This window comes from Talaromyces rugulosus, chromosome IV, assembly GCF_013368755.1.
Source record: "Talaromyces rugulosus chromosome IV, complete sequence".
In the NCBI taxonomy this organism is placed as follows: Eukaryota; Fungi; Ascomycota; class Eurotiomycetes; order Eurotiales; family Trichocomaceae; genus Talaromyces; species Talaromyces rugulosus.
Window position 1 is genome coordinate 2,573,466 of NC_049564.1, and position 26,126 is coordinate 2,599,591.

The 26,126-nt window shown below is 46.0% G+C and overlaps 12 protein-coding genes across 12 annotated transcripts; 6 read left to right on the forward strand and 6 right to left on the reverse strand.

The window, feature by feature from the left end:
• Positions 1–191: 191 nt before the first annotated feature.
• TRUGW13939_07693 (uncharacterized protein) lies at positions 192–3,024 on the forward strand (the record flags this gene model as incomplete). The annotated part of the gene is made up of 4 exons (XM_035490831.1): positions 192–354; positions 408–1,617; positions 2,160–2,203; positions 2,267–3,024. 4 exons carry the CDS (start codon positions 192–194, stop codon positions 3,022–3,024), a joined length of 2,175 nt encoding a protein of 724 aa, XP_035346724.1.
• A 2,816-nt stretch (positions 3,025–5,840) lies between these two features.
• Positions 5,841–6,395, reverse strand: TRUGW13939_07694 (uncharacterized protein; the record flags this gene model as incomplete). Its single annotated transcript, XM_035490832.1, has 1 exon — positions 5,841–6,395. One exon carries the CDS (start codon positions 6,393–6,395, stop codon positions 5,841–5,843), a length of 555 nt encoding a protein of 184 aa, XP_035346725.1.
• A 499-nt stretch (positions 6,396–6,894) lies between these two features.
• On the reverse strand, positions 6,895–7,710 carry TRUGW13939_07695 (uncharacterized protein; the record flags this gene model as incomplete). The annotated part of the gene is made up of 3 exons (XM_035490833.1): positions 6,895–6,914; positions 6,964–7,330; positions 7,381–7,710. The coding sequence occupies 3 exons, from the start codon at positions 7,708–7,710 to the stop codon at positions 6,895–6,897; spliced, it is 717 nt and encodes a 238-aa protein (XP_035346726.1).
• Positions 7,711–8,308: 598 nt separating this feature from the next.
• On the forward strand, positions 8,309–9,523 carry TRUGW13939_07696 (uncharacterized protein; the record flags this gene model as incomplete). The annotated part of the gene is made up of 1 exon (XM_035490834.1): positions 8,309–9,523. One exon carries the CDS (start codon positions 8,309–8,311, stop codon positions 9,521–9,523), a length of 1,215 nt encoding a protein of 404 aa, XP_035346727.1.
• A 358-nt stretch (positions 9,524–9,881) lies between these two features.
• On the reverse strand, positions 9,882–10,907 carry TRUGW13939_07697 (uncharacterized protein; the record flags this gene model as incomplete). The annotated part of the gene is made up of 1 exon (XM_035490835.1): positions 9,882–10,907. The coding sequence occupies one exon, from the start codon at positions 10,905–10,907 to the stop codon at positions 9,882–9,884; it is 1,026 nt and encodes a 341-aa protein (XP_035346728.1).
• A 201-nt stretch (positions 10,908–11,108) lies between these two features.
• Positions 11,109–11,564, reverse strand: TRUGW13939_07698 (uncharacterized protein; the record flags this gene model as incomplete). The annotated part of the gene is made up of 1 exon (XM_035490836.1): positions 11,109–11,564. The coding sequence occupies one exon, from the start codon at positions 11,562–11,564 to the stop codon at positions 11,109–11,111; it is 456 nt and encodes a 151-aa protein (XP_035346729.1).
• Positions 11,565–12,086: 522 nt separating this feature from the next.
• Positions 12,087–15,430, forward strand: TRUGW13939_07699 (uncharacterized protein; the record flags this gene model as incomplete). The annotated part of the gene is made up of 7 exons (XM_035490837.1): positions 12,087–12,182; positions 12,260–13,412; positions 13,476–13,848; positions 14,296–14,529; positions 14,624–15,102; positions 15,162–15,298; positions 15,362–15,430. 7 exons carry the CDS (start codon positions 12,087–12,089, stop codon positions 15,428–15,430), a joined length of 2,541 nt encoding a protein of 846 aa, XP_035346730.1.
• A 489-nt stretch (positions 15,431–15,919) lies between these two features.
• Positions 15,920–17,732, forward strand: TRUGW13939_07700 (uncharacterized protein; the record flags this gene model as incomplete). Its single annotated transcript, XM_035490838.1, has 2 exons — positions 15,920–15,951; positions 16,034–17,732. 2 exons carry the CDS (start codon positions 15,920–15,922, stop codon positions 17,730–17,732), a joined length of 1,731 nt encoding a protein of 576 aa, XP_035346731.1.
• A 518-nt stretch (positions 17,733–18,250) lies between these two features.
• On the reverse strand, positions 18,251–19,652 carry TRUGW13939_07701 (uncharacterized protein; the record flags this gene model as incomplete). The annotated part of the gene is made up of 2 exons (XM_035490839.1): positions 18,251–18,629; positions 18,727–19,652. Coding segments are annotated over 2 exons (1,305 nt in total), but the record flags the coding sequence as incomplete, so codon positions are not given.
• Positions 19,653–20,039: 387 nt separating this feature from the next.
• On the forward strand, positions 20,040–21,928 carry TRUGW13939_07702 (uncharacterized protein; the record flags this gene model as incomplete). The annotated part of the gene is made up of 5 exons (XM_035490840.1): positions 20,040–20,139; positions 20,200–20,260; positions 20,340–20,572; positions 20,649–21,491; positions 21,567–21,928. The coding sequence occupies 5 exons, from the start codon at positions 20,040–20,042 to the stop codon at positions 21,926–21,928; spliced, it is 1,599 nt and encodes a 532-aa protein (XP_035346733.1).
• A 337-nt stretch (positions 21,929–22,265) lies between these two features.
• On the reverse strand, positions 22,266–23,660 carry TRUGW13939_07703 (uncharacterized protein; the record flags this gene model as incomplete). The annotated part of the gene is made up of 2 exons (XM_035490841.1): positions 22,266–23,227; positions 23,288–23,660. The coding sequence occupies 2 exons, from the start codon at positions 23,658–23,660 to the stop codon at positions 22,266–22,268; spliced, it is 1,335 nt and encodes a 444-aa protein (XP_035346734.1).
• Positions 23,661–24,280: 620 nt separating this feature from the next.
• TRUGW13939_07704 (uncharacterized protein) lies at positions 24,281–25,914 on the forward strand (the record flags this gene model as incomplete). The annotated part of the gene is made up of 3 exons (XM_035490842.1): positions 24,281–24,753; positions 24,827–25,292; positions 25,357–25,914. The coding sequence occupies 3 exons, from the start codon at positions 24,281–24,283 to the stop codon at positions 25,912–25,914; spliced, it is 1,497 nt and encodes a 498-aa protein (XP_035346735.1).
• Between the last annotated feature and the right edge of the window lie 212 nt (positions 25,915–26,126).

A 26,126-nucleotide genomic window follows, 5' to 3' on the forward strand; every position in this document is an offset into this window, starting at 1 on the left:
TTGAAACAATGCCAGATACATTCGACCACTAATCCACATGCAGCACGTCTACAAATTAGTACTAGTCGTGACGGAATGGGTTCGTTCCATGTTCCCCTCACCGACTCGTCTTTGTTTCCCACTCTCCAAGCTAACATCTCAGTCCTACTCACAATACGCATATATTTACGTAACCAGCCTAACCGGCTACGATGAGTGAGACTGAAGAGTATTCTCCCCCGAGGCGCGATGGCGAGAGGGATATCCTTGAACTGGAAGAAAGTGCCGTGGACGCAGAACAAAGACAGATAGAGTCGAGCAGGACAAAACTCGCTGTGCTCATCGGCTCCGGGATTATCCAGCTGCCAATATGGGGTACGTTTACCTGTAAATTTTCTTATGGCTCTCGTTTCTAACTTACGTGCCAGGCTTTGCGATGAGCTATGGTGTGTTCCAGCAATATTACTTTGACAACTGGACGCTGGAAGGAAATCGCAACATTACCGGTGTGATCGGCACGACTGCAAATGGGGTCATGTACCTGTCCATGCCATTTCTCTTTGCGCTATTTACTAGACGATGGGCTCATCGCCGTCAAATTGCTGCTCTTTGTGGCACAGTGATTGCATGTGTCAGTTTCTTCCTGTCCGCGTACAGCACCACTGTCGGGCACCTGCTTGTCACTCAGGGCATCGCCTCAGCGCTGGGATGTGCTTTAGTTTATAGTCCAACGACGCTCTCTCTTGGCGAGTGGTATAGCTCCAGCAATCGCGCCTTGGCATATGGAATCGTCCTGTCCTGCAAGAACATTGTCGGGACCAGCTGCCCATTCATGCTTCGAGCGTTGATTGATCACTACGGCTTTCGGACCACCCTGAAAGCATGGACCGCGATTGTGGGTGGAACAAGTATCTTGGCGATATTCATGATACCGACTCACCCGTCGAAAGTGTCGATCCATAAAACTCGAGCACGCAAAATTCCCTGGGAGTTCCTCAGGCATCGGTCTATCTACTTTTATAGTATCGCCATTATATTCCAAAGTTCTGGATACGGTATCCCGCAAACATATCTAAGCACTTATGCCCGAGATATTGTCATGTTGTCTCAAACATCAGGAACCTTGATGCTGGCCCTCTTCAACGCGCCGGGTATTATTGCATCGTCCTTTTTCGGATGGCTGAGCGATAATAAGCGAGTGTCTCTTTCGGCCCAGGCTGTCTCTGCCATTCCACCCATCAGCTGCACCCTTGCCACGTTCTTTTTCTGGGGCCTGACCACGCAGGGCAACATCGGCCTCTTGATAGTCTTCTCCATGACTTTTGGATTCTTCTCCAGTGGCTACAGCGCCACCTGGGGCGGGATGCTCAAGCAGATGGAACGCGAGTCCGCAGAGAGAAACGAGCCCATTGACCCGGGAATGCTCTATGGGATTCTTAATGGTGTCAGGGGGATCGGGTACACCGGTGGGGGGTTTGCTGGCATGGGACTACTGACAGCCGGGACTATATCAGCCAATCCACTGTTTGGGTATGGCACTTCTTACGGACCTCTTATTTTGTTTACGGGGCTTTCGTCGCTTCTTGGTGGGTGGGTTGTCTTATGGGGGTGGAATTGGAAGAGGTTGTTGTCATTCTCGTCTTGAAAAACGCAACAATTTCTATTCTTTTTCTTTTAGGACAACTATTTGGTTCATACAAGGCGTATCCAGTGAATACAGAACTTGGTTGAATTTATCATTAGCGGGATTATATTAATAATGAAAAACAGACCCCGGCTGGTCTCTCCATGGGCATACCTTCACCGGAGAGTGTATATAGCTTGGTCGCATGACTCATTTCCGTATTAGGAAGAGGAGTCGCTCAAGATAGTATAGATCTCCCCAGCTGACATAGACCTCACTGCTCACCGAGATTGGTATTTAATCCTGGTTATGTGCTCACCACCAATCACATATGACTGAGAACGATGAAAATAATGATTGCTCCTTTGTAACTATTCTTAGGCGGGGCGGTAGTGTTCTCCGGCCGCCCACTTTGGAAAGCTTGTACCGACGGCACGAAGTCCGGCGCCCCGCTCTTTTTAAATCCGCGCGATATACACCCATTATCTCCATGGAACAAACTTGTTGATCATCTTTTGTGCGCTTCAAAACAGGCCCCAAACTTCAAAATGTCTAGCTCTGAGCGCGTTCACTTGTTCGACCTCTACTCCAATTTCTCAGGTCCGTAGACTTCCCCGCACTCAAAAGTTCTCGACCTCATACTAACATAATAATACCTCCCAGGGAGCTCCAAATCATGGTCCTACAACACTTTAAAAGCCCGAGCAGTGCTCAACTTCAAGGGTATACCTTACACCCAAAGCTGGGTTACCTACCCAGACATCAAGCTTCTCGGCGCCAGCTTGGGCCTGCCACCCAATGAACAAGGCCGCGCATACACACTGCCAACAATCGTCCACAAGGCCTCGGTGACTTCATCTCCAACCGGAGCGTTGACGGATTCTGTTTCGATAGCCTTGCATCTCGACAAGACGTTTCCATCACCGCCGCTTTTTCCCTCGGGGGATGCGAGTTATGCGTTGTTTGTCGCCGTGGCCAAGATTATAACTCTTATCGAGCCGGGTTTTCGTCCCTTTGTTGTTCCGCGTGTACCGGCCCATCTGGATCCACGCGGGCAAAAGTATTTTATTGAGACGCGCACTGCTGCCTTGGGGAAACCGTTGGCCGAAGTGCTGCCAACAGACAAGGAAAGTGTGGACAAGTTGTGGAAGATTGTCGAGACAGAATCTGCGCCACTGGTTAAAATGCTAAAGGGAAAAGAGCACAAAAGGGGCCCCTTCTTCGAAGGTGAAACGGCCGGGTTTGCGGATTTGTGGCTGGCTTGTCACTTGGCGTTTATTGAGCGCTTTGATAAGGAGCTGTTTGGGAAGTTTTTGGGTCTGGGGAATGGTGAGATCAAGGCTCTCTATGACGCTTCTTTGCCCTGGATCGAGGGTCAGGGGGAGGAGAAGGAGTGGCTGATTCCACAGGCTGCGTCTTGAGTTTGGTATTTTGAAGTGCTGGTGAAACGACGTTTGTCGTTTTTTACGTACCCGGCCCAACTCATATCCAAGAGAACCCATTACTGTTGTGAGTGTATCGACATAGAATTAATGAAAACTTCATATTCACTCTCTGGAATTTAAATAATCCACCCTTTCTTCATTTTATTTGAAGGGGGTGGGCTGTATCGTTACCGTTTTCTGCCAATCTAACATTGAAGACCTCTTCCCGTACACGAGCGTCTTGAACTTCATTTTAAATTGCCATCGCCTTGAATTATAAAATATCCACCACGCGGTCAGTCCTTGGCCAGTTCGACATGTACACTCTCCGACTCGTTGTGCATGAAATTTAGGCTAACATTCTCCTGAAGGCATTCAAAGTCAAGAAGTTTTACCCCCTCTTTTGTGACAATAAAATTATATCATTTCACATCCCCATACAAAAACCCTAATCTGTGAAGTTTCTCCAGAGCTGCTTCACAGAAATCCAGATCCTGAATAGAAGCAGGGTGCCTTTCTATTTTCTTTAATAGAAACCCCATGATACGTCCATTCTCGTGAATATGGCCGAAGAACACTACTAGTTAGTGTGGATGCAGTACATTAATGAATGGAATCCGTATGATTATCATTCTCTTCTTCGAAAGTAGCCTCCTGTCCGAGCAGACACGGGCAGCTCAGGTGACCGGTGTTTACCTTCACCACTCGATCTCCACAAAAGCTGGGCCTGTTCACACCACCGAAAGTGGTCTAAAAAGCCGTCTTGCGCATACACTTTATCTCGAGCCTCGTATCCCCATTTCGTACCCCTGGTGCCGATAATATCTTTCTCAATAGCAAGTTGACACCCAGCACATGAGATTCCATGCTCAACCATGCCAGTTTGTTTGTCGTAATAAGGAAGTGCACATGACCCCATGAAGTTGAATTTTTGATTTTGGTTAAAGCTCGCTGGCTGGACTTGCACAAATGCATGCGGCTGCCGTCTGCAAGCTAAAAGAGCCTGATGAAGAGAAACGATTGTAATCCGGGAATTTTGTACAGACTCGTTTATCGAGTATATTCCAGGCAACGACTTGAATAATCTCAGTTGCTGTAATTCAACTTTGGTCATTTGTAATCCCTTTCGGACTGAGGCGAGAGTCCGCATTTGGGTTTCTGAAGACTCTTGGAGGCATTTAAAACAGCATCTCTTCCAAGTTAAAAGGAATACAAATCCTCCAAATTCGCCACAAAAACTGCATGCTTTAACACATAATACGTTATAAAAGTCAAGTAGAGAAATGTCGATAGCAAGTCGTGTTCGTAATAAAGCGCAGAAAAGGTTCAATCCATGTGAGATTACTCTCTGATACTGGTTGAAAGAGTCTACTACCTGTCTTGATCTGAGGTTTATCTGTCGAAATTTGAGTAGAGAGTATAAATCCAGACAGTATAAGGTATCAAACAAGAGCTCGAGAGGTAGCCGGTCAAGGGAGCCGAGTCCAATATTTGAAGGCCGCTGGAAGGATGTTGCGATTGACGGACGAATCCTGACGTGTTCGCGAGGCGAGTACCAGATCACGGAGAGACAGTAGTCTATGTGGTGGTAGGCAGCGGTTCTAACAATGGCATCAGCCTGTTCTTCGTCGAAACGGTATTCGGTGGCAGAGCGATATCCGGGGGGCATTGTTGTAGCCATTCTCGATGTTTGGCGGATAGGTCTCGGCTGGGATCAGAACACTCAGTGAAGGCCAATGTATTGTATTGAACAACATGATAGGCTACAAAATCATTGCAATGGATTTTACTCTGCCAGCGTCGATAGAGAAGCGAGTCCGAAATTAGTAGGGACAGTGACTGGCAACTGCCTCGAGATTCAAAGCGTTCAAGTATCGCGGGGCCTGTCAACGCCTGTTTGTTTGGTCGGGTTCAAAGACAAAGGCTTTTTGAGATACTAGATCCACGTGTGATGTTGTTACGTGAAATCAGTATGGGTGGACGAGGTTCTCAACTATGTGGTCGGATCTTTGCTACGGCACGGAAGAATTGCCAGAGCACTCCGTCGCTGGGGTAAAGCAAATTTAGTTGACGAGGTTCACGTATTTCAGATGAGAACTAGCTATGCCTTGTTTAATAAAATTTAAAGGATATTTAAATAATATTTTTTACAACTGTACTTCAATATGGTTCTTGCAAGCACAGTGAGGTAGTTGGCTGGCAAGGCTTGGCACTGCATGTGACATGCGAGGCTTGATAAAAGACCATTCCCATACTAAATAGTTTCAATAATAGTAATAACCATATTATTGTAACAATTACCTAGTTCTCACACTATCCACTTATTAACATTGAAAACTTGGGTACTTGAAAAGAATTATAATAGGTAATTAGGTTGGTAAAATAGCTGTTGAGTCTCGCTATTCTTAATTTATTATTTATACCAGTTGACCATTGACATATTTAATTCTTTCTAAAACAAAAAAATTTCCTTTCAGCTGTGTAAGCAGGCTGGTCAGGATTCTTGGAAAATTGACCCTAGATTTTACTGGGATTAAACAAGTCGATCTTAAATCTTATATACAACTTCTGCTTAATCTTGCCATTTTCACATATATACTTGTCAACACTTTCCCAATCCGACACTACAAAGCTCATGTTTAGTTGATACTACGTCTACAAACAATGCTACATTTTTGCAAAGTGGAGAGCTACTTATAACCATTCTAGTGTCTATGCTTGTTATTGATAGTATTAACTCAACAAATAAAGAAAGAATTATCTAATAGAAAAATCTCAAACCCCTAAGACTGATGCTCCCCCTAAAGAACGAACTATTTGAAGGAGGGCCCAGGAAAACCAGTTGACACATCCACCACGCTTCCAGGAAGGACCTTATGTGCGCCCATCACAACCGGATGATCTCCCGATATCCCCCAAGCTTTAGCAGTCACGATACGTTCATGACCAGCTAGCATTTCATGGGCTACACGCGAATAGGTAGCAGAATGAGGTGCGATCTGTTGCAGTTGCGCCTCGATCGTCCTAACACGATTGCTTATGCAATGTTCCCCATTATATAGAATGAGCGAAAAGCCAAAGTAAATCTTGAAGTGAGGTTTTTCGTCCTTGTGGAGCTGGTTGAATTCGTCGAATAGTTGTTTTATCACGTTCAACTCGCCCAATGTAGCCAGATGGCTTTGGGTTGTGTCTTGAAGAACAACAGCAACCATTACTTTTTGGGTAACCAATGCGATGATATCTTCGTTGGTGAGATTGCGCCATTCAATACCATCGATATCATGGGGCGGCCAAGAATGATGTTCTATTCTGGGATTTCCATTGCTATCCCGTCCGAAAACGCCATTTAGTGGTGTAGACTGTGCCATTTTTGATGTAGGAAGGCTTTTGTAAAGATTTGTAAATTTTTGAGAGTAGTTGAGAGGTTTATCTTTTGAAGAAAACTCGAAGGGAGTGATTGGGGATTCTATGCTAGTTGCGGTTTGTGACTCAATCTCGCAGAATGTGTCAGAGAAGGTGTATCAATGATTCAACGCATGGTGTTGAAGTGAGTCAATCAAGTAATGTACAAATAATGTCACACAGGATTTATTAAATGACGATATTTCATCTAGTCATGGACGACTGACCTGATTAGAACGTGAATTGCTAAATACGGTACAGATATCCCAAAGAGGAAATATGTTTTTAGTTGCCATTAGCTGAACATTTATTGCCAAAAATCCAATATTTACTCATACATTGTTTTAAAACAAAACAAAACAAAACAAAAACTTTTTAAACTTCTTCTGTCTATAAACATCTATAATCGGTCACGAAAGAAATAAAGAGGGAAATTGAAGATCCCACTTCCATCACAGGCCAAAGCTACCCGGCAGCAGTCGCGTCTGCAAAAATTCCAGAGCCCAGTCTGGCCGAGACATATTTTTTACATACCAGACAACGGCATCATCAAGCCAATCAAATTTCTCCATTTGCCATAGGAGCCGTCTGGTTTAAGTTCACGACATATCACTACCAGTATACCCCCAGCTTCGGGAACCCATTGGCCTTCGATCGCGGGCCCTTCTTCATCGCTTTCTGTATCCGTTATATTGAACGGTTTGACCTTGAACCTGTAGTTTATAAACCGTGTCAAGGCTGGGCGGACTAGTCGGTTAATCTCTTTCTTGACTTGCATTGCACATTTCACGAATTGCTCGGGCATGTTTTCAAAGGTAGGTTCAAAAATATAGCACTCGAAGAATGGTAAGGTTGGGTTAACGCCTTCACGGGCCAATTGGTCAACAACCGTCGCATTGACCTTGTTATATTTTGAACGATATTTAAAACTGACAAATAGTCATACCACACCGGAACTCTGCTAAAAATGCCCCATTTTTGAGAGAAAATAGCAATAGCTATCGACTGTTGCACGTTTCCCCAGCGGGCAAAGGTTATCTGGTTAACGCCGCCTCCCTTTCGGGTGAAAGTCTTGGTCTCACCGTCATGTATCTCTTGGGCTTGACCGCCATCTTCGATATGGTTGGGGATTGGAGGTCCACCGGTCCTGGGATGTAAACCTTGCCCACGGTTCTGTATGGGATTGGTTAGGACCATGCGTTCATATTCGTTGAAATGCATGTTCCACTGCTGGTTTGGGTGCGCTATGCTCGAATCCTTAATATATGTGGGGAATTCCATTTTGCCTAGATGCGGTCGTTGGCTTAGATGAAATAACCATCTGAATTCAATGGCGTTTTTATATGAATTTGGACGACTCCCCACTTGACAAAAGAAGGAGTATAGCGGTGCTCAACAATGGGATTGAGGAAATATCTTTTCCTTGAGGAAAGGGATCCGACAAAGAAAAGAATTACCCTTCGTTTAGAGGACAATGTAAAAGGAACGACAGTATAGACCTGAATAGGACTTTGATAAAGAAAAAAAAAAATTTACACAACAAAGATATAGGCCTGTTAAAGAGGTGGTTATGGTCGTCATTGGGATCCCACTGACTGCCCACCGACTTCCCAGTGGATTTTTGCTTTTTTACTCATGTTTTTCTCTTTTTGTGCCAAAACAACAACTATAGGAGAAAATGGAATTATTTCTTGACAACCTCTAGGCATAATAACTGATTGCTTTATGTTTAGATCTTTAAATAGCTCCATAGTTTATAGATCACAGTGAGCCAGTAGCAGGGCAGACGTTGCCCCACCCTGCAGGCTGGGCCAACCCCGCATTACTGACGAGGCTTGGTCACTCTTTATTAACCACACCTCAACACAGTTCAGCAAAAATGGCACCACATGAAGGACTTGTCCACCTGAAAGAATACGACGTCAAAGACAGCAACGTCGAACTAATCGGTAGCGACATCGACCACAAGGTCAAGTTCAACTCAGCCGCGACTGAACCGGCCTGGAACGACGGCCAGATCGGCGCACAGCCGGGCTTGCATATCTGGCGAATTGAAGATTTCCACGTCGTTGCGTGGCCCAAGAACCAATATGGACAGTTTTACGAGGGGGACAGCTACATAGTGCTTTATTCTTACTCAGTTAAGGACAAGGACGGAGGCTCGGCGGATAAATTAGGCCACGAGATCTTTTTCTGGCTTGGATCCAAGACGAGCCAGGACGAGGCTGGCACAGCGGCATACAAGACGGTGGAACTGGACGAGTTTCTCCACGGCGCAGCTATCCAGCATCGCGAGACACAACAGTATCCCTCGGAGGAATTCGTGGCCCTGTTCCCTAGATTGTCGATCAAAAGGGGTGGCGTGGCGTCTGGATTCCGTCATGTCGAAGAAGATCCATCGGCCAAGGAAATTACAACCTTGCTGCGCGTCTTCAAACACCCGGCCGCTGGTCGTGCCGACTCTCTGATCGTGCACGAAGTTGAGCCTACCTGGCAGAGCCTGGACGACAATGATGTCTTTATCCTGGACAAAGGTGACAAAATCTGGGTATGGCAGGGCAACAAGTGCAGTCCGATAGAAAAGGCCAAGGCTGCACAGGTCGTCCACGACCTGATACTCGCCAAACACGTTGATGTCGAGGTTCTATCCCAGGCCGAAGCACGATCGAGAGTCGTCGTTAGCTTGTTGGGAGGTAAGGACGTCGACCAGCTCTCGTTTCAAGCTTCTCGACCCCTTCGATCTTCTTCTGGTCAGCAACCAAGCGGAGAGACGACGGCACGGCCGAAGCGGCTTCTCAGAATTAGCGATGCCTCCGGACAGTTACGCTTCGACCTGGTCAAGGAGAACCAGACTGTCAGAGGATCTGATCTCGATGGTAATGATGTTTTTATATTTGATACTGGGAAGAAAATCTGGGTCTGGGAGGGATCGCAGGCGACCCGAAGCGAAAAGGCTTCATGGATCCAATTCACACAAGCGTATATTCGTTATGTCCAGGAAAGCGCTGCGGATTCAGAGGCTGCTGTTGCACCTGTGGCCAAAGTTGTCCAAGGGAACGAGAACGCGGCATTCTTGAAGGCCATTTCTGTATAGTGATGTATATTAGAATATACTCAGAAATAAATTTAGACTTTTGATGAGCTACAGTATAGAATTTGTGGTAGCATACTATAGTTATATTTAGTTCTTTTGTTAGCGTATTGAGACGACATAAGGAAATTATAACGACTGTCTATCTAAATCAATGATCAATTTGCTATATTTTAAATATAAAAGCTCTGGTGATACGATGTCTGAATAAGAAAGTATAAGATGTTTTGGGAGGGTAGATGGAGTCACATAAATACTGGACAAGGTACGGGAGTGACCCTTCTTTCTGGATTAGGCGAGAGAATACGTGAGAGAATCGTTCACAGGTGAAATTACCTATTTTGTTTAAGTTTGGTCTACACTATTTTAGGAAACGAGCAATTCTACTATTAATCCAATCTGTGTCCTCTTGGTTAGCACCGCTTCCAGCCAAATGTCCCCAGACCGACGGAATAATGGCCAATTCGGCATTCTTGAGAAGTTTTGCTTCTTTCTCACTGGCCTTCCATTTGAAATACTGATCAGTCAGACATGGCATCAGGAGAAATCGCGCATTTAATGTCCGCAGAGCCTCGGGAAGAGGCACGCTGGGGACGCTCTGATTCAATCCTGACCGGCCTATCGTGACTCCAACGTCAGACTGTTGCCACATTCGTAGCATAATCAGCAAATTATCCGGATGCCAGTCGTCGTAATTCTTCTCTGCAGTGACAGAAGCCCAGTCCTGTAAGCTCTTGTAACCCTGTCTTTCAAAGAGGCGCTCCTCAAACCAATCAGCACTTGTCAACCAAGCCGAATATGATTGTCCAAAAGCATGCAGTCCACGCAAAGGCAGAGAATCGCCGAAATTCCCATCATTATAGTCTGCTGAACATTCTAGCGCGGCCCGTGGTCCCTCCAAGAATTGATAGTTGTGTAAACTTGTTTTAGCCGAAGAACAAATGGCCACCACATTGCGGACCATGTCTGGATACATGCCTGCCCAGTGATAGGCGCACTGTCCACCCATGGAAAATCCGACGATGACATCAATCGTGTTGATGCCAAGCTGCTCGTTCATAAGTTTGCATTGTGCCCGAACACAGTCACGATAATTGAGAGTGCGTGGGAAATGGGGCGTGTTTGAAGGACTCGAGGATTCGCCATTGCCGAATAAAGCGACCACAATCACTCGATAGTCCTGTAATGCACCGCTGGAAAAGTTCAGGGTAGAATTGATGCGACCCCTGAAACAAGTTGGAATCAGTGCAATCTTCTGGTTTGATGTTGCTGTTGTCGGGTTGAATTCTCGATATGCTAGTTGCACTTGCGGAAGAACAGTGCCATCTTCGAAACTGAAGTCTTTCAACGTGAAGTATTTGATTGTCTCTTCATTATTTAGTGACATGTTTAATATTCCTGTGGTGCTTGAGGAAGCAAATTGCAATTTAGGAGTAACAATTTAAATAAATTTGATCCGAATGCACTACGGACTTTAGGGTAGATCGGAGGACCCGACGCATTTGCCCAACGAGAGAAATCCACATCTATATACATCCAATACATCCAAATTAATCAATCGATGCCACAAATTCACATTGAACCACAATTATGCCTCAAAAATAGCTGTAGCTTTAATCTCCACCAGAAATCTGGGATCTGGCAACTCTCTCACCCCGATTGTCGCTCGCGAAGGCGCACTGATACGGTCATGCCAGATTTTATTCCATTCCTCGTTCATGCCCGCATACTGTGTTTTCATATCCAGAATATAGACTGTGGCATCCACAATACTGTATAAATCCGCTTTTCCTCCCGAGGCACCTTTGATTATGCTCTCGATACGTTTTAGGACAGCAGCCGTCTGCTTGCGGATGTCTAGGTCATAGGTGCCGTCGGGCTTTTCGGTGACACCATCGTAAGTGCCGTCTGGACTGACAGCAGCGATTCCTGAGATGTAGACTGTGTGATGGGTATTTGGCTGGACGACTCGTGCATGGCAGTACCTCATAGGCCCCGTTGTCTTTTCCGGGTCAAGAAGGAAGTGTTGACCGTTGGGCGACATTTTTTTGCGAGGTTCGATGGCTTTGTTTTCGTTGAAACTTTCTAATAGGAGCAAGAACTAATACTTATATCTAATACTTATATCTAATTTTACCTCGATAAAAAGTGCTGCTTAAGTAAACACTTAATTATTAGTACTAGTGAGGTATTACGAGAAAAGAACTCACAATTTAAAAGTTAAGATATTGCATTATATTAGGTAGTATTTCTATAGATAAACAACGGCGGTAAAAATTTAAACGTCAGAAATGAGATAATTGGTTCCATGATTTAGGATGCATGTAGGGTGGGCTCAGCTGACCCCTCGTACCACAATGCTGCTGTCGGACGCTCCGACGCTCAAATCAGGCGCATGCAATCAATGATTACGCTCGTCTCCACAGTTATCTTATCGCAGAGCAACATGTCATCGAGGTTCCGGGTGTCTTATATATATCTTCTAATACATACTTTGCATTGAAGGTCGTGTTAATCCATTGGAGATAGTGTGCAAGTACCGTGGCAAATGGATTATCAACTAAAAATGGACTTCGACACAACACCTTTTCTCGCTGCGATTCCCAAATCCTCCTATTCCTTGGGCATCCTTGCAGCCGCAGTGGGATACTTGACCTACAGAGTAAGCGTCTGAATACAGATACACGTGCTAAAACGGACACTTGAGAAAGAAAGAAAGCAAGAAACTGACTTATGCAGTGGCTTGTAGCGACAGATATCCCTCACATCAAGGGTCTACCGGAAATCCCAGGCGCAGTTCCCATCTTCGGCCATCTGCTGAAACTAGGTGAAGACCATGCCAGTGTATGCGAGCGCTGGTGGAGACAGTATGGCCACTCTGTCTTTCAGATTCGCCTGGGAAACACCCGTGCTGTGGTTGTGAACTCATTTGAAGACTGTCTAAAGATGCTGCTGGGCCACCAGAACGCCATCATTGACCGTCCTAAGTTGTATACTTTTCACGGCATCATCAGTAGCACGCAAGGTTTTACTATTGGCTCATCGCCCTGGGACGACTCGTGCAAGAAGAAGAGAAAAGCGGCCGGAACTGCATTGGGACGACCTGCTCTCAGAAACTACACCCAAATGTTTGATCTGGAAAGTCTCTGCATCGTACGAGACCTAAAACGCAGTAGCTCCAATGGCGAAGTGGAAATCAATGTCCGGCCATTCATTCAGCGATACGCATTGAATACAACGCTCACCCTATGCTACGGAATCCGTATGGATGAAGTCTACGACGAGCTCCTCCGTGAAATTTTGCACGTGGGATCTGCCATTTCTCTCCTGCGTAGTGCCTCGGAGAACCTCCAGGACTACGTTCCACTTCTGCGCTACGTGCCCAATAACGAGAAAAATATCCGGTCCAAAGAGCTGCGTGATCGCCGAGATACATACTTGAATCTGTTGCTTGATAAAGTGCGTGTCATGATTAAAAATGGCACCGATAAACCTTGTATCTCGGCTGCCATTCTCAAGGACGAAGAAACAAAACTTACGGGAGTGGAAGTGTCTTCGATCTGTCTCTCGTTGGTATCTGGAGGCTTTGAGACGATCCCTGGAACACTGACATCTGCTATTGGGTCCTTGTCCACGCCGGAGGGGCAGGCCTGGCAAGATCGGGCCTATGCCGATATCAAGAAATACTACCCGGATATTCGAGATGCCTGGAGAGAATGCATCTATGAAGAGAAAGTGCCTTATATAAACGCTATCATTAAGGAGGCCGGTCGCTTCTATACTGTGAGCGCTATGAGCTTGCCTCGGAAAACAATGACTGAAGTCAATTGGAATGGTATTATAATTCCACCAAAAACAATGATCCTGATTAACGCACAGGCTGGAAATCATGGTAATATATTCTTCATCTTTGTCGTTGTTTTCTTCAATAAACCCAAAACTAACCATATTTTAGACGTCGACCACTTTGGCCCCGACGCCGACAAGTTCAACCCAGAACGCTGGCTCAAGACAATCGACCCACCAACTGAGAAAGAGACGGTGGGTTTGACTCACTTGAGCTTTGGGGCAGGATCTCGTGCTTGTTCCGGGAAGTTTATTGCTTCACAGCTTTTGTATAGTGCTCTCGTGCGGCTCCTTTCGACTTATAAGATTGTGGCAAGCGAAGAGAACCCTCCCAATACGGATTACGTGGATTACAATCAATTAAAATCGGCGCTTGTTGCCATCCCACGGGACTTTAAGGTCAAACTTATACCTAGGGATGATGTGATGACCACCGAGTGTTTGGTCGAAGCCGAACAACGGACGAAGGATTACTACAGAGAGTAAGCAGAGCAAGACCAGCATACGTATGCTATGCTTTTTCAGCTTTTGTCTGGCATGTTCGTGTTATAAAATTCAAGTACATATAAAAAATTAGTTAGCCCTTTTCAGAATCAAATCAGAATTACCAGTTGAGACGAATATTATTTTCTTGATGTGGATTATTAGTATATCACTATTCGATTTTGAATATCTACATAATTCTTCCGCTTACGCGAATCATCCGAAAGAAAATTTGTTCACTTGGTCAACAGCTATCATTATGCTGCACTTTAGTGGATGTCGGCACCCCCGACACCCCGCACCGATGCTCTCATAATACATACAGAACGTCTGAATAATAGCTTTACAATGTAAATTTCATTCCATTTACATCATAATAGTTTTTTTCGATTTTCGTAATCATAAAATGGCCCAACTACACGCACTAAATCTATTCAACGTCAAAGGACGAGTCGCAGTGGTGACGGGTGGGAGCAGCGGGTTAGGGGCTATGATATGCAAGGTGAAAAACACCATCATCTGTTCAAACCGTTTTTATTTGACCTAAAAACTGACAACACCAAGGGGCTGGTATCCAATGGAGCCAAAGTTTATGTGGTAGCGCTTCCCACAGATCCAATTGCTGAAATAGTCAATGAGCTCAATCAGCTTGGCTCTGAGACTGGAGGCAGTGCCTATGGGTACGTTCTCAGCCCCATAATGATACATCAAGAAATAAATACGTGTATTATCTGTCAACATTGAATGGATTGGGTGCTGATGAATAGTATGTAGCTTACCATGTGACCTCTCCCGGAAAGAATCCATCCAAAAACTATCCCAAGCAATCTCTAGTCGAGAAAAGCAGCTCGATATGCTTATATCCAATGCCGGAATCCGTTGCGATCCCCCAATTGCATGTAATGTGCTCACAGCACCACTAGCTGAACTGCAAGAGTCCATGTGGTCCGTTGAAGAGACGGATTGGGAAAGGACATTTCGCATCAACACGACTGCCCATTATTTTTTGAGTGTCGCATTATTGCCACTTCTTGCTGCTGCATCTTCAGCTTCGTACGAAGGTGGCATCAGTGGCCGTGACGAGGGCCGGGGTGTCGTTGTGGTCACAAGTTCGTGTGCGAGTATGCACAATATGACCAACATCGATTTGACCAGCTATGCAGCTAGTAAGGCAGCCACTGATCATCTAGTAAAATTATTAGCGGCCAAGTATCATAAATTTTATGTTCGGGTCTGCGGGATCAATCCGGGGTGTAAGTTCAACTTTGGTGTCTTGCTGATTGTGGTTGTCACGGTCTAAACTATTGCCTAGTCGTTCCGAGTAATATGAATCCAGTCGGAGCAGAAGGAAACGTTTTCAGTTCCCTGTTTGATAAAGTGCCTGCAAAACGAGCTGGCAACGCAGACGATATTGCGGGTACGGTTATGTATCTTGTGAGCAAGGCTGGGGTAAGTCTGTTATGGACCCTGTCTCCAGTTAATTGATAGTTCCTGACTGATGCATGCATTTAGGCATACGTGGATGGCATCTCACTTTGTGTTGATGGCGGAAGGATACTTCTCGCAAATGGACAGGAATAATAAATTAATCTGTTAAAACAGGATAAAAATATCAATTAACACGGTTTACTTGTATTGCCAGCTATAGCTATAAATCCAACTCTTTAGGAGATTGTCATAGCCCATTTCATCTATTACGCAACAGCATATTACTTCCCTATACCCTATGGTAGATACGATATACGATACTGATACTTCTTCCATCTCGGAGTCGAAGAGCACATTTAATAAGGACTTTTTCACATGCAACCAATTAACGAATATTCAGTAGAGTCATATTACATAATAATAAACCGTTTGCAAAAGCTAATTGCCTAACTACGTTACACGTCGGTGGCTCCGCCGCTTGATATAGTACCTATCATTCCGCCCACTTTTTGTTTCCAGCTAGCTTCAAGTATTTCCGAGCATAGAGCACCAACCGAACTAAAAAGTCAAGGATCAAGGAGGTATAGAAAGGAGGACATCAAATTCTGACCTCAAGTCGATGAGATAAAGAACACAGCCATCATGTCGATTGCGTTTTTAGCCGATAAATCCCAGTCAGTAGTAACTTTACCCCTCATCTGCATTTCTTAACCTTGTCCATCCTATTATTCATTGATTAAGCTAACATATTTCTAGATCCAAAACCACAAAAACCGACCTCTACAACATCGCTGCTAAATTAAACATCTCTATCCAAGATGGCCCCGATGCTGATGCCTACCTTCTCTTCCTGCAGTCCATGGAGGCTATCATGCAGCGTATAGATGATAGCCCAGACTACATCCACCCTTCCCTCTTGCCGATACCAACCACAGCGCCGCGAGAATTCTCATTGCCCAAACCCGGCGAGAATCCTCTCAATGCTTGGAGGCATCGATGTGAACTGGCTGCATCCCATCCGTCTAGTTCGCTGCTTGCTGGTAGGACGATTGCGGTCAAAGATAACATTTCGATCGGTGGTCTGCCCACGACAATGGGCACCTTTACGGAGATATTGTGCAAAGATGGGAACTTGCCTATCTCTCCCATCGATTCTTCAGTGGTATCGCGCATCTTAGATGCCGGGGGTATAATTAAGGGATCGTCGACTTGCGAGAATTACTGCGCATCTCCGTTGTCCTACAGCGCAGCGACAGGCCCGGTTCATTCCCCTTGGAGGTATGGATACACCACAGGCGGTAGCAGCAGTGGCTCTGCAGCTCTTGTGTCAGCGAATGTAGTTCAGCGCATGAAGAAAACTACTGAAGGATTCGGTCCAACTGTCCACCTGGCCATTGGCAGTGACCAAGCTGGCTCTATCCGTGTTCCGGCATCGTATTGTGGTATTTACGGATTAAAGCCGACATATGGCCTCATTCCATACACAGGCGCGGCTGGTCTTGCACCTATGATAGATTATTTAGGACCCTTGGCTGAAAAATTAGAGGATATCGCACTACTTTTGCAGGTTATGGCTGGATACGATGGCATCGATCCGCGCATGACACCTGAATCGCCGCTCCGGAATCAAGTTCCAAACTACGTGGACGAATTATCTCAATTCCGTTCTCGGGCGAGCGCTACCGATGGTGTAGGGCTGGGCTCATCCTTCAAAGTCGGCCTTGTCATGGAATCCTTCGATATATCTGGTCTCTCGGCTGAAGTCCGCGATACAGTCATAAATTCGGCGAAGAGGTACTTTTCCAAAGCCGGTGCCACTGTTTCCGAAGTCTCTATCCCGATGCACCATGAAGGCATCATAATCTGGACGGCCGCTTCACGGCCATCATCATCGGAATGGGCTTGTCAGGGAAAGCATGGCGGATATTTATCCTTTTTACCACCACATATCCGACCCCAATGGCCGCCGGATCAGCGCATGTATGAAATGCTGACGGCCACAAACCCGGCCTTGATAAACCTGATATTCAGCAATCCCTTCCTCAACGAGCGTTTTGGACCGGCTACAGAGGCAAAGGCACATAGAAAAGCGTTTGAATTGCGAGCTGCATATGATCGCGCGTTGCAAGATTATGATGTCCTGGTCACACCCTGTGCGCCTACGGTGGCGATGCCGCACCCCAAAATGACTGCTGATAGTAACGGACCTGGGTCGTCGATTATGGACAAGGTAAATGTCGCAGTAGGTGTGACTACCAATACTGCGCCGTTTAATATCACGGGTCACCCGGCCATGAATGTACCATGTGGATATTCTAGTGGTGCGACCACTGCTGGATCCGAGGACGATATTTTGCCGATTGGGATGCAGGTCATTGGAAAGAGATGGGGGGATATCACCGTTCTTAAGGCAGCTGCCATCTTTGAAGAGGGTCGTCGGTTGGCTGGGGCCTGAATATCGTCTTAGGTCGCAATGTAAGGACTTGCTGGATGTAGGCATAAGCATGCAAATTTCGTATACAATATTATACACTTGTATTCATTCCATTATACAAATGTTAGGGATAATAGGGCTCCTTCAGGATTATATCCAAAGTAGCAAACGAAAATTCAAACATTGAAGTATATGATTCTTGGTGCGTACACCGAACAGGCTTCTGAATTTAGATATATTGACATCAATTGATATTTCTTAGCATCAATTAACCTTAGCTGCTAACCAAACATTTGAAGCCTTCGGCTTGTTGGTCGGTCCTTATTATCCAACAACATCAACGTGCGTGAACAGAATAACAGCCTGGCGTACAAAAGTCGAAAATAGTCAAATTCATAAATTGCTTTCTGAATTCGTAGCTATGATTTTGCTAATCTAATTAGAATTGCTTCGTGCTTGATCCTCGAATTAAACCATTCCTTCATCTCAATACGCTCAGTAGTTATTACCGCACCCTGAAGGATATTACTTTGGGCTACCTTCAATGTCGCCAGCGTAAGTTCAGCCATGGCCAGATTCTTAGCTATGCATGTCCGGGTTCCTTTGCCAAATGCGAAGAAATTGTTCAGCATCGCGTCTGTGGCATTCTCCCACCTCTCAGGTTGAAAGCTCTGGGGTTCTGGATAAACAGCCTCGTCTAGATGTAACTGTGTGGCACTGACGCCGACGCTGGTTCCTTCCGGATAGAAGTGACCTTTGAATTGCCAACCACCCTTGGGAACCTCGCGAGGGAGTCGGGTTGGATTTGCCCACGAAAGTCGAAGGCCTTCACGCACGACCCCACGTAGATATGGGCCTGTGCTTAGGTCTTCGTTTTGAGCAGTCCTTTGTCGGACTTCCTCACGGAGAAGCGAGTACCTTGAGGTTCAAGTCAGTCAAAAGGAAACCACAATAATATACAGTCTATATTTGTAAGAAAACCAATACTAACACATCGGGGTATTTTGTCAAATACCATATAATTGTGGCCGTGTTTGTACTCGTTGAATCAGTCCCTGCAAAACACACATCTTTCAATTCAATCTGTGACTGTAGCGGTGAAACATGTTCCAGCAACAGGCTTTGATAGCTCCTACTTTTGGGCACGGAAGAGGCCACAAGTTGCGAGGTGAACTTGTCTATAAGTGTAAATGCAGTGTTCGTTTTGGTGTCGGCGCACCAATATTCGGTCAATTGCTGGATTAGATCTCCAACACTGCCGGGCAAGAGGTTGAAATACGCACCCACACCGACAAAGGCGTCTACAAACGGCGAGGCAGACATGACTTCAGTTTTCTCTCCGACACCGCCGTATCGCTGCTGGAAAAGATAGGCGCTGATGGCATCGATGGCCATGCCGCGAGCAGCATTGAGCAGATTCACCGGTTCCCCAGTCTGGCCTTCGCTGCGCAGTCGTTGTACAAAGTCGCCGACCACTTTGTCCAGCGTCGCGTCAGCATCGCGGATTGATGCGGTTGAGAACAACGGAGACACGGCTTTGGCCCGCTGAGCACGTTCCGACAAAGTCAAGGTGGAAAAGATGGTGTGGTGGCCATCGATATCAAATTTTGAATATTGCGGGGTCTTGGGGAAACCGCCTCGCGCGACGTAGATGGGCCCGACAGCATCGCCATCGTCGAAATCCACATCATTGGGAGCCACCCGGAGGGTCCGGCCGTATTTTTTGTGCAGCTCAAAAATAACCGTACTCTCATCGCCAGCAAATGTGTGGTAGGCCAGCCAGAGCGATGTGCACGCTGCAATCCTGGGCCCGGGGATGCCGGACAATGGGTGCCAGAACAGGCGATAGATGCATCGCAGCACGACCAGTATTGATAAGAGAACAGCTGTTCCTTGCACTCCAAACTGAAGGAGCAAGAGTGTCGTTGTTGTAAGCGCCATATTTATTTAATGAGCATGAACAATACTTCCGCGTTACTTGCTCGGGATAGTAGACTGGGTAGGAGTATAGTTGGATGGTGTAATATCGGCTTTAACCACCAGGAAAAGAGAGTTTAGTCGCTGTCGGGCGTCCCGATAACCTAAATTAAGAATTAGTTAATAAGGTTTCGCGTTGGGCTTTATCTCTGATAAGACGAACCCACTGCAGGGGTAAATTATGATAGGCTATTCCAGACTAGGGTCGTGCATGATAATGATAGCATTGATAACGCTGATTATTTATGTAAAACAAAGGTATGTAACACAAGGGGCTTCTCGTTTCTCTCTCTTCATTCCCTACCAACCACTTGTTCTATAATCTGCGGCAACGCGATTTAATAGTTCATGATGAGTACAATTATTGACGAAAAGGGCGGAAAGGGCGAAGCTGTCATGGGACAGGGGATCCAGGAGGATGTCACTTTGGAGGAGCTGGGATACCAGCAAGGTAGGTAGTCAAGCAATGCCCGGTTAATACGCAAATGGTCCTGATGAGACCTTTCCGAAGAACTCAAGCGGTCTTATGGTCTGTTGGATATGCTCGGGTTCAGCTTCAGCATTGTGACATGGTAATTTCTCACACATCCACCACTGCTCTGTCCGAATTTTGGCATTTCTACGTCGTCAATCGGGCTAACCTTGTCCCAGCTGGTCGGCATTGAGCGGAGTTTTCATCATCGGAGTCAGTGCTGGTGGTCCTCCCGTGATTCTGTATGGGTGGATTGCGACCTGCGTGCTCACCATCGCCGTGGCCTGTGCAATGGCAGAAATGTGTTCGTTATGGCCCGTAGCCGGCGGACAGTACTCTTGGGTGGCTTTAATGGCACCGAAGAAAATTGCGCGTGAGATGTCCTATATGACTGGCTGGTTTATGTTGATGGGTGAGTATAGGAGCTTTGCGGTACCCTTGCTTTTCTTTTCTTTGCGTCAGTTTCTTCGATACTAATTCCAATTCAGGTATTCTGTCCATGGGATCTGCCAATAATTCTTTCATCTCCAACAATATTCTGGGTCAGGCCAATCTTGTATTTCCGCAATACACGATTGAGCGTTGGCAAAGCGTTCTCGTATCATATCTAGCTGCCCTTCTAGGAGGCGTAATTAATATATGGACACCTCATCTGCTACATAGGCTAGCACGAGCCGTGTTTTTGTGGAATATGGTTTCGTTTATCATCATTGTGATTGTGTTGCTCGCCACAAAGGAGCACAAGCAAAGTGCGGACTTTGTCTTCAAAGACTTCCAAAATGGGACCGGCTTCGGAACTGCAATGGCCACAATGATAGGGATCGTGCAGGCTTTTTTTGGAATGTGTTGTTATGACACCCCGGTCCATATGACCGAGGAGATGACCCATCCTTCTCGAGATGCTCCGCGGGCAATCATCATGTCTGTTGTCATCGGTGCAGTGACCGGGTTCGCGTTTCTGCTTACTCTGTGCTTCTGCATTGGAGATATCTCTAGTACGGCCAACACGAGCACAGGATCCCCGGTGTTGCAGATCTTCTATGATTCAACAAATAGCAAGGTCGCCACATGTTTTATGGGCAGTATGATAACTGTTATCATGTTTGTCAGTACTATTAGCCTGATCACTGATGGTTCTCGATCACTTTATGCTTTTGCGCGCGATCACGGCTTGCCTTTTTCCGGCTTCCTTTCACAGGTCAGCAAGAAGAGACAGGTTCCTGTCAATGCAATCGTGGTAACGGTCATAATCCAAATGGCCTTTAATTCGATTTATTTCGGGACTGTTACGGGCTTCAACACTGTTGTATCAATTGCCACCACAGGATTCTGTAAGTCTCCAACAACAAACCTATTCAACGGCTGATTGCCCCCCTTTTGTGATACCGGCCTAATTTATCACGCAGATGTATCCTATGCTCTTGCTCTTTTAGCTCGTGTGCTGGGCTATTTCTTCCGTGATAAGCTGATTTTTACCGGCCCATACTCATTCAGCTTGCCCATCTCTCTGTCCATAAACGTGATCGGCTTTTTATTTCTAATATTCGCGTTCATCATTTTCAACTTCCCGTCCGAGGCTCCTGTTGACGAATCCACGATGAATTACACCAGTGCCGCCACTGGGGTTATTGCAGTACTGAGTCTGATCACCTGGTTTACCACAGGCCACCGATATTTCCATGGTCCCGCTGAGGGACACATTGTTCATGGGCAGGAACAGGAGCAGGGGGATACTGTTGTGGTGGGAAGGGAGACCACCAAAGCTTAACCATTCTAGACAGTTTATCAATTAGAAGATTGGCATATAGAATATTGGTTTATGTACGAGCATTATAGCAGCTGATTAGTTGCTTATTTATATACCAGGCGATGCCTAGTCCATTCAATGGCTCGCAATTTATGTACTACCGTTACACCTGCGTATTTCCCCAGTCCCCCTTTGCTTTGAGGGTCGTGTTTCGTGTATATTATGCAACTCTGACTTTACCATTCAAATGTTATAGATAACCAGTGGATGGTGTTCCTAGCATTGAAATAAGTAGAATATGTAAGTAATTCAAAATACATGTAGCTTTAGAGCACTCCATCATAGAGGTATATACACATCATGCGTTCACTCCCAACCTCAAGGCATTCCTTCCCTCCGGTGAGACTATAGCGTCCTGACCTTGATACCCCTTATACTTTGCCTCAGGACTGTATACTCTATCAGCAGCCTGGAAATCAGGTGGGGCGTTATCACCCAGAAAAGCGTCTCGCTGGGAGTCAATGTACTGGATATTATCCTCTGTTGATGGCGTTGCTGCAATGTACAGCACGGACGAATCGCCCGCCCCCTTGTGCTCTGTGTCAACTGCATGACACATATCCGCATGCCACCAGACGGTATCGCCGGGCTGCATTGGCGGTATATGAACCAAGCAGTCGCGAAGACGCAAATGAGGATGTGAGGTTACCGAAAGCCGCTGAGAGTCGGGGCGAAATGTGCCGGGAAACCAGGGTGTCTCGGCATCAAAAGTCCATTTACTTGCATCCATAATATCTTCCTCTTTTGTAGAGTTGGGGGCCTTGAAAAATGGACGCAGCAAAATATATGCCATGACCCATTTCACATGGGGGTACAGTAACAACGAGCCCTCTCCGGGTCCCGTCGTGGTAAGTGAAGTCCATCCCTGAAATGCGCGAAAGACACTGCAATGGGCGCTCCCCGCAAACAACCTTGTCTTGGCTTTCTTACGAAGAGATAGTTCGTACAGGTCAAGGTCTTCCGGGTTACCCTGCCACACGGGGGCATAGCAGGCTCGATATGTTGTATCGGCCCATCGACTTAGAGAGCCGGCGTCAATATGAGGCCCTAGGCCGAAGAAAGGCTGTCCTGGAGGTCGGATCCGCACTGCATCTATGTACGTAAGAGGCTCCAGTGGCGGTTGGTCTTTGGCGTTTTCGCTGTCGTGCCACCAGTTAATCAGTTCACCAGCGACTTTGAGCGAATTTGGATGAGATCGTGCCGCCATTTGGACAGGGCTGTAGTACATGCGTAGAATTGAGGGTGTCACGGGCGGCCATCCTATTGATATATCAATATATGTATCGTAATACGTTAAGGCTCTAATAGTTCAATACATACCGGTCACCATGTCTTCATTGTCCGCAACATAGCTCTTCAAATCCACAAACCATTTTTCCGCAAGCTCTTTCTGAACAACACCTCGGATCAAGAAACAGCCAACAGTCTTGTATTCTTCTTTTTTCTGCTCGCTTAATTGGTCCAAATCCTCAAAGGTAATCTCCGGAATTACTTTATTTCCTTTCTCCCGAATCTCCTTGGTTATTTCTTCGAGTTTGGAACAGACCTTCAGCCAGCTTTTTATCAGATTTTCCTGGCCGTACTCGTTGATGATGTCGGTCTTGAATGTAGTCAGATCGGCTGATTTTTCCCTTTCCTCGCTATCCACCGTGAACTCAGGCCAGGATGGCCATGTACTGAGCGGACCAACCATGGTTTTTTTTCTTGTACAATTGAGGAGCGGTAGTAGAAATATTAGTATCGAGACTAGATATGAAGCTGAATTCAATACACATCCAGCAACCTAAAGTGAAATACTGGCTTATTGTACGAGTTTCGAAAAAAAGGGAGTTGTTCACATAAAAAATCAAGTATCGGCCGGTCCGCCACACAATCGCGAAGACGTATGCGTTCGTCGCGGGGCCCGACGGCCAGAATGATAAGTCGATAACAACCACGCGTCCAGACCATTTGAAAGCAAAAGACTGTGAGTGTGGCTTGTTTATTGTTGAAAGTATGATAATATACGTCGTCAATTATTGGCGTCCGAGGTATATTGATTCTCCTTTATCTTTTAAGTGGTGGTTATCGAATCACTTTAGGGTTTCAGGTGAACCTCAGCCTGATAACATTCCAACTAGTTCATTTTAAAAAAAAAGAAAATAGCTCAGCGTGTATATACTATAACGTACCCCAAATATTAATATAGGCGCCATCGCCCATTTCCCAGGTGTTTTTATACTCGTCCGGGCCAACTTCAATTCCTGACGTACTACACTGTACCAACCACAGTGAGGTAGAAAAACAGAAAGAAAGAAAAAGATATTTATCACCATGAGGCTTTTTAGTACCTTCTACAAGGAAGGGTTCGTCCCCAAATCTTCCAAGATCCTCGTCGCTGTGATCGTGCTGTGTTCGTCCGTAACAAGCACAACCATGGGATACGACGGCAGCCTTATGAATGGGCTCAACATTTTACCTTCCTATAATGAATATTTCCAACTGACAACTTCCAAAACGGCTCTATCCACCGCGTCAACCTGGATAGGCAATCTCGTCGTTGGCGTGTTGTTCGCCAAGCTGCCTGACTGGATTGGCCGGAAGCCCAGTATGTTGTGCGCATCGCTCATCACACTTGTTGGTGTTGTTCTAGGGACTGCAGCGCAGGGGTTCGGCATGTTCGTGGCCTCCAGGATTATAGTTGGGATTGGCGCCGGGTTTTCTTCCATGGCTGGTCCGATTTATTTTGCAGAAACGCTACCGATCAAGTGGCGAGGAATTGCCCTGTGTTTGATTTTTGATTTCTGGTAAGGAGAGCTCTTTACATACTGCAACTTTTCCAGTAGGCTGATTGACTAACACAATGTTCAATATCTATAGGTATGTTGGCGGTCTCGTTGCCTCTGGTGTCACATATGGCACCCAAGGAATGACCTCAACCTGGGCCTGGCGCATCCCAAACTTGCTCCAGGGCTTCTTTAGTCTTGTCCTACTGTTTCTACTTCCCTTTATCCCAGAGTCACCCCGCTGGTTGGCATCAGTCAACCGACATGATGAGTGTCGCAAGGTCCTCGCACAGATGTACACGGATGGGGCCGTTGAGGACGTCAAAGTGCAGATGGAATACCAAACTATCACAGATTCATTGAACCAAGCCATTGAAAATGAAAGCCCATGGAAAGTGATGGGAGATATGGCCAAGAAGCCTACCGACCGCAAAAGAACGCTTCTCATGCTCTCCGTTGCTGTATTCTCCATGTGGTCCGGCAATAATATCGTCTCGTTTTACCTGGGAAGTATGCTAGATCAAGCAAATGTCACTGATAAGACTACCCAGTTGCAAATTGTACTTTTCCCTCGTCTACTTTCCTTTTTTTTTTGTGTCGGTTTTGACTAATTCATGCGAATAGAACATCATTCTCAACTCATTCTGTCTCGTCATTGCACTCATCGGGACCGCTTCTGTTGACTATATTGGCCGCAAACGCTTGGCTCTCTGGTCTTCAGGTTTCATGACTATATTCTTATTCCTAGTCGGCGCGTTCACAAAACTCTACTCCAGCACAGAAAACACGTCCGGTGTCTATGCCACGGTCGCCATGATCTTCCTCTTCCAGGGTTCATACTCTTTTGGCTGGACGCCACTTAGCATGCTGTATCCGCCAGAAGTGCTCAGTTTCCGGATGCGTTCTATCGGAATGGGGATGTACACGTTTGTCGTGCAGGCCGCAGGGTTGGTGACCGTGTACGCCTTTCCCATCGCACTAGACAAAATCGGGTGGAAGACATATATGATCAACGGCGTATGGGATGTTTTCCAGTTTGTGTTTGTATTACTATACTGGGTTGAGACTAAGGGTATGTCGTTAGAGGAGATTGATGCTGTCCTCGACGGAATCCCTGTAACGGTGGGTATTGAGGACGAAAAGGCCGTGCAAGAAGTGGTAACATCGAAAGAACTAATGTGATCTCTATGTTTTTGTTTTGTTTGTTTTCGAATTCGGTTACTATTGAGTTTGAGTATCCAAGATATCTAGTGCTGTCATTTGAAATATAGTAATTAAGTCCGACGCTTAATGCAGCATTAGTACCAAGTAATACATCGGATGATCGTAATTGTGAGTGACCCCCTATTCGTACGGTCATCTTATCGTCGATACCGTCGACAATGGCTGTACGG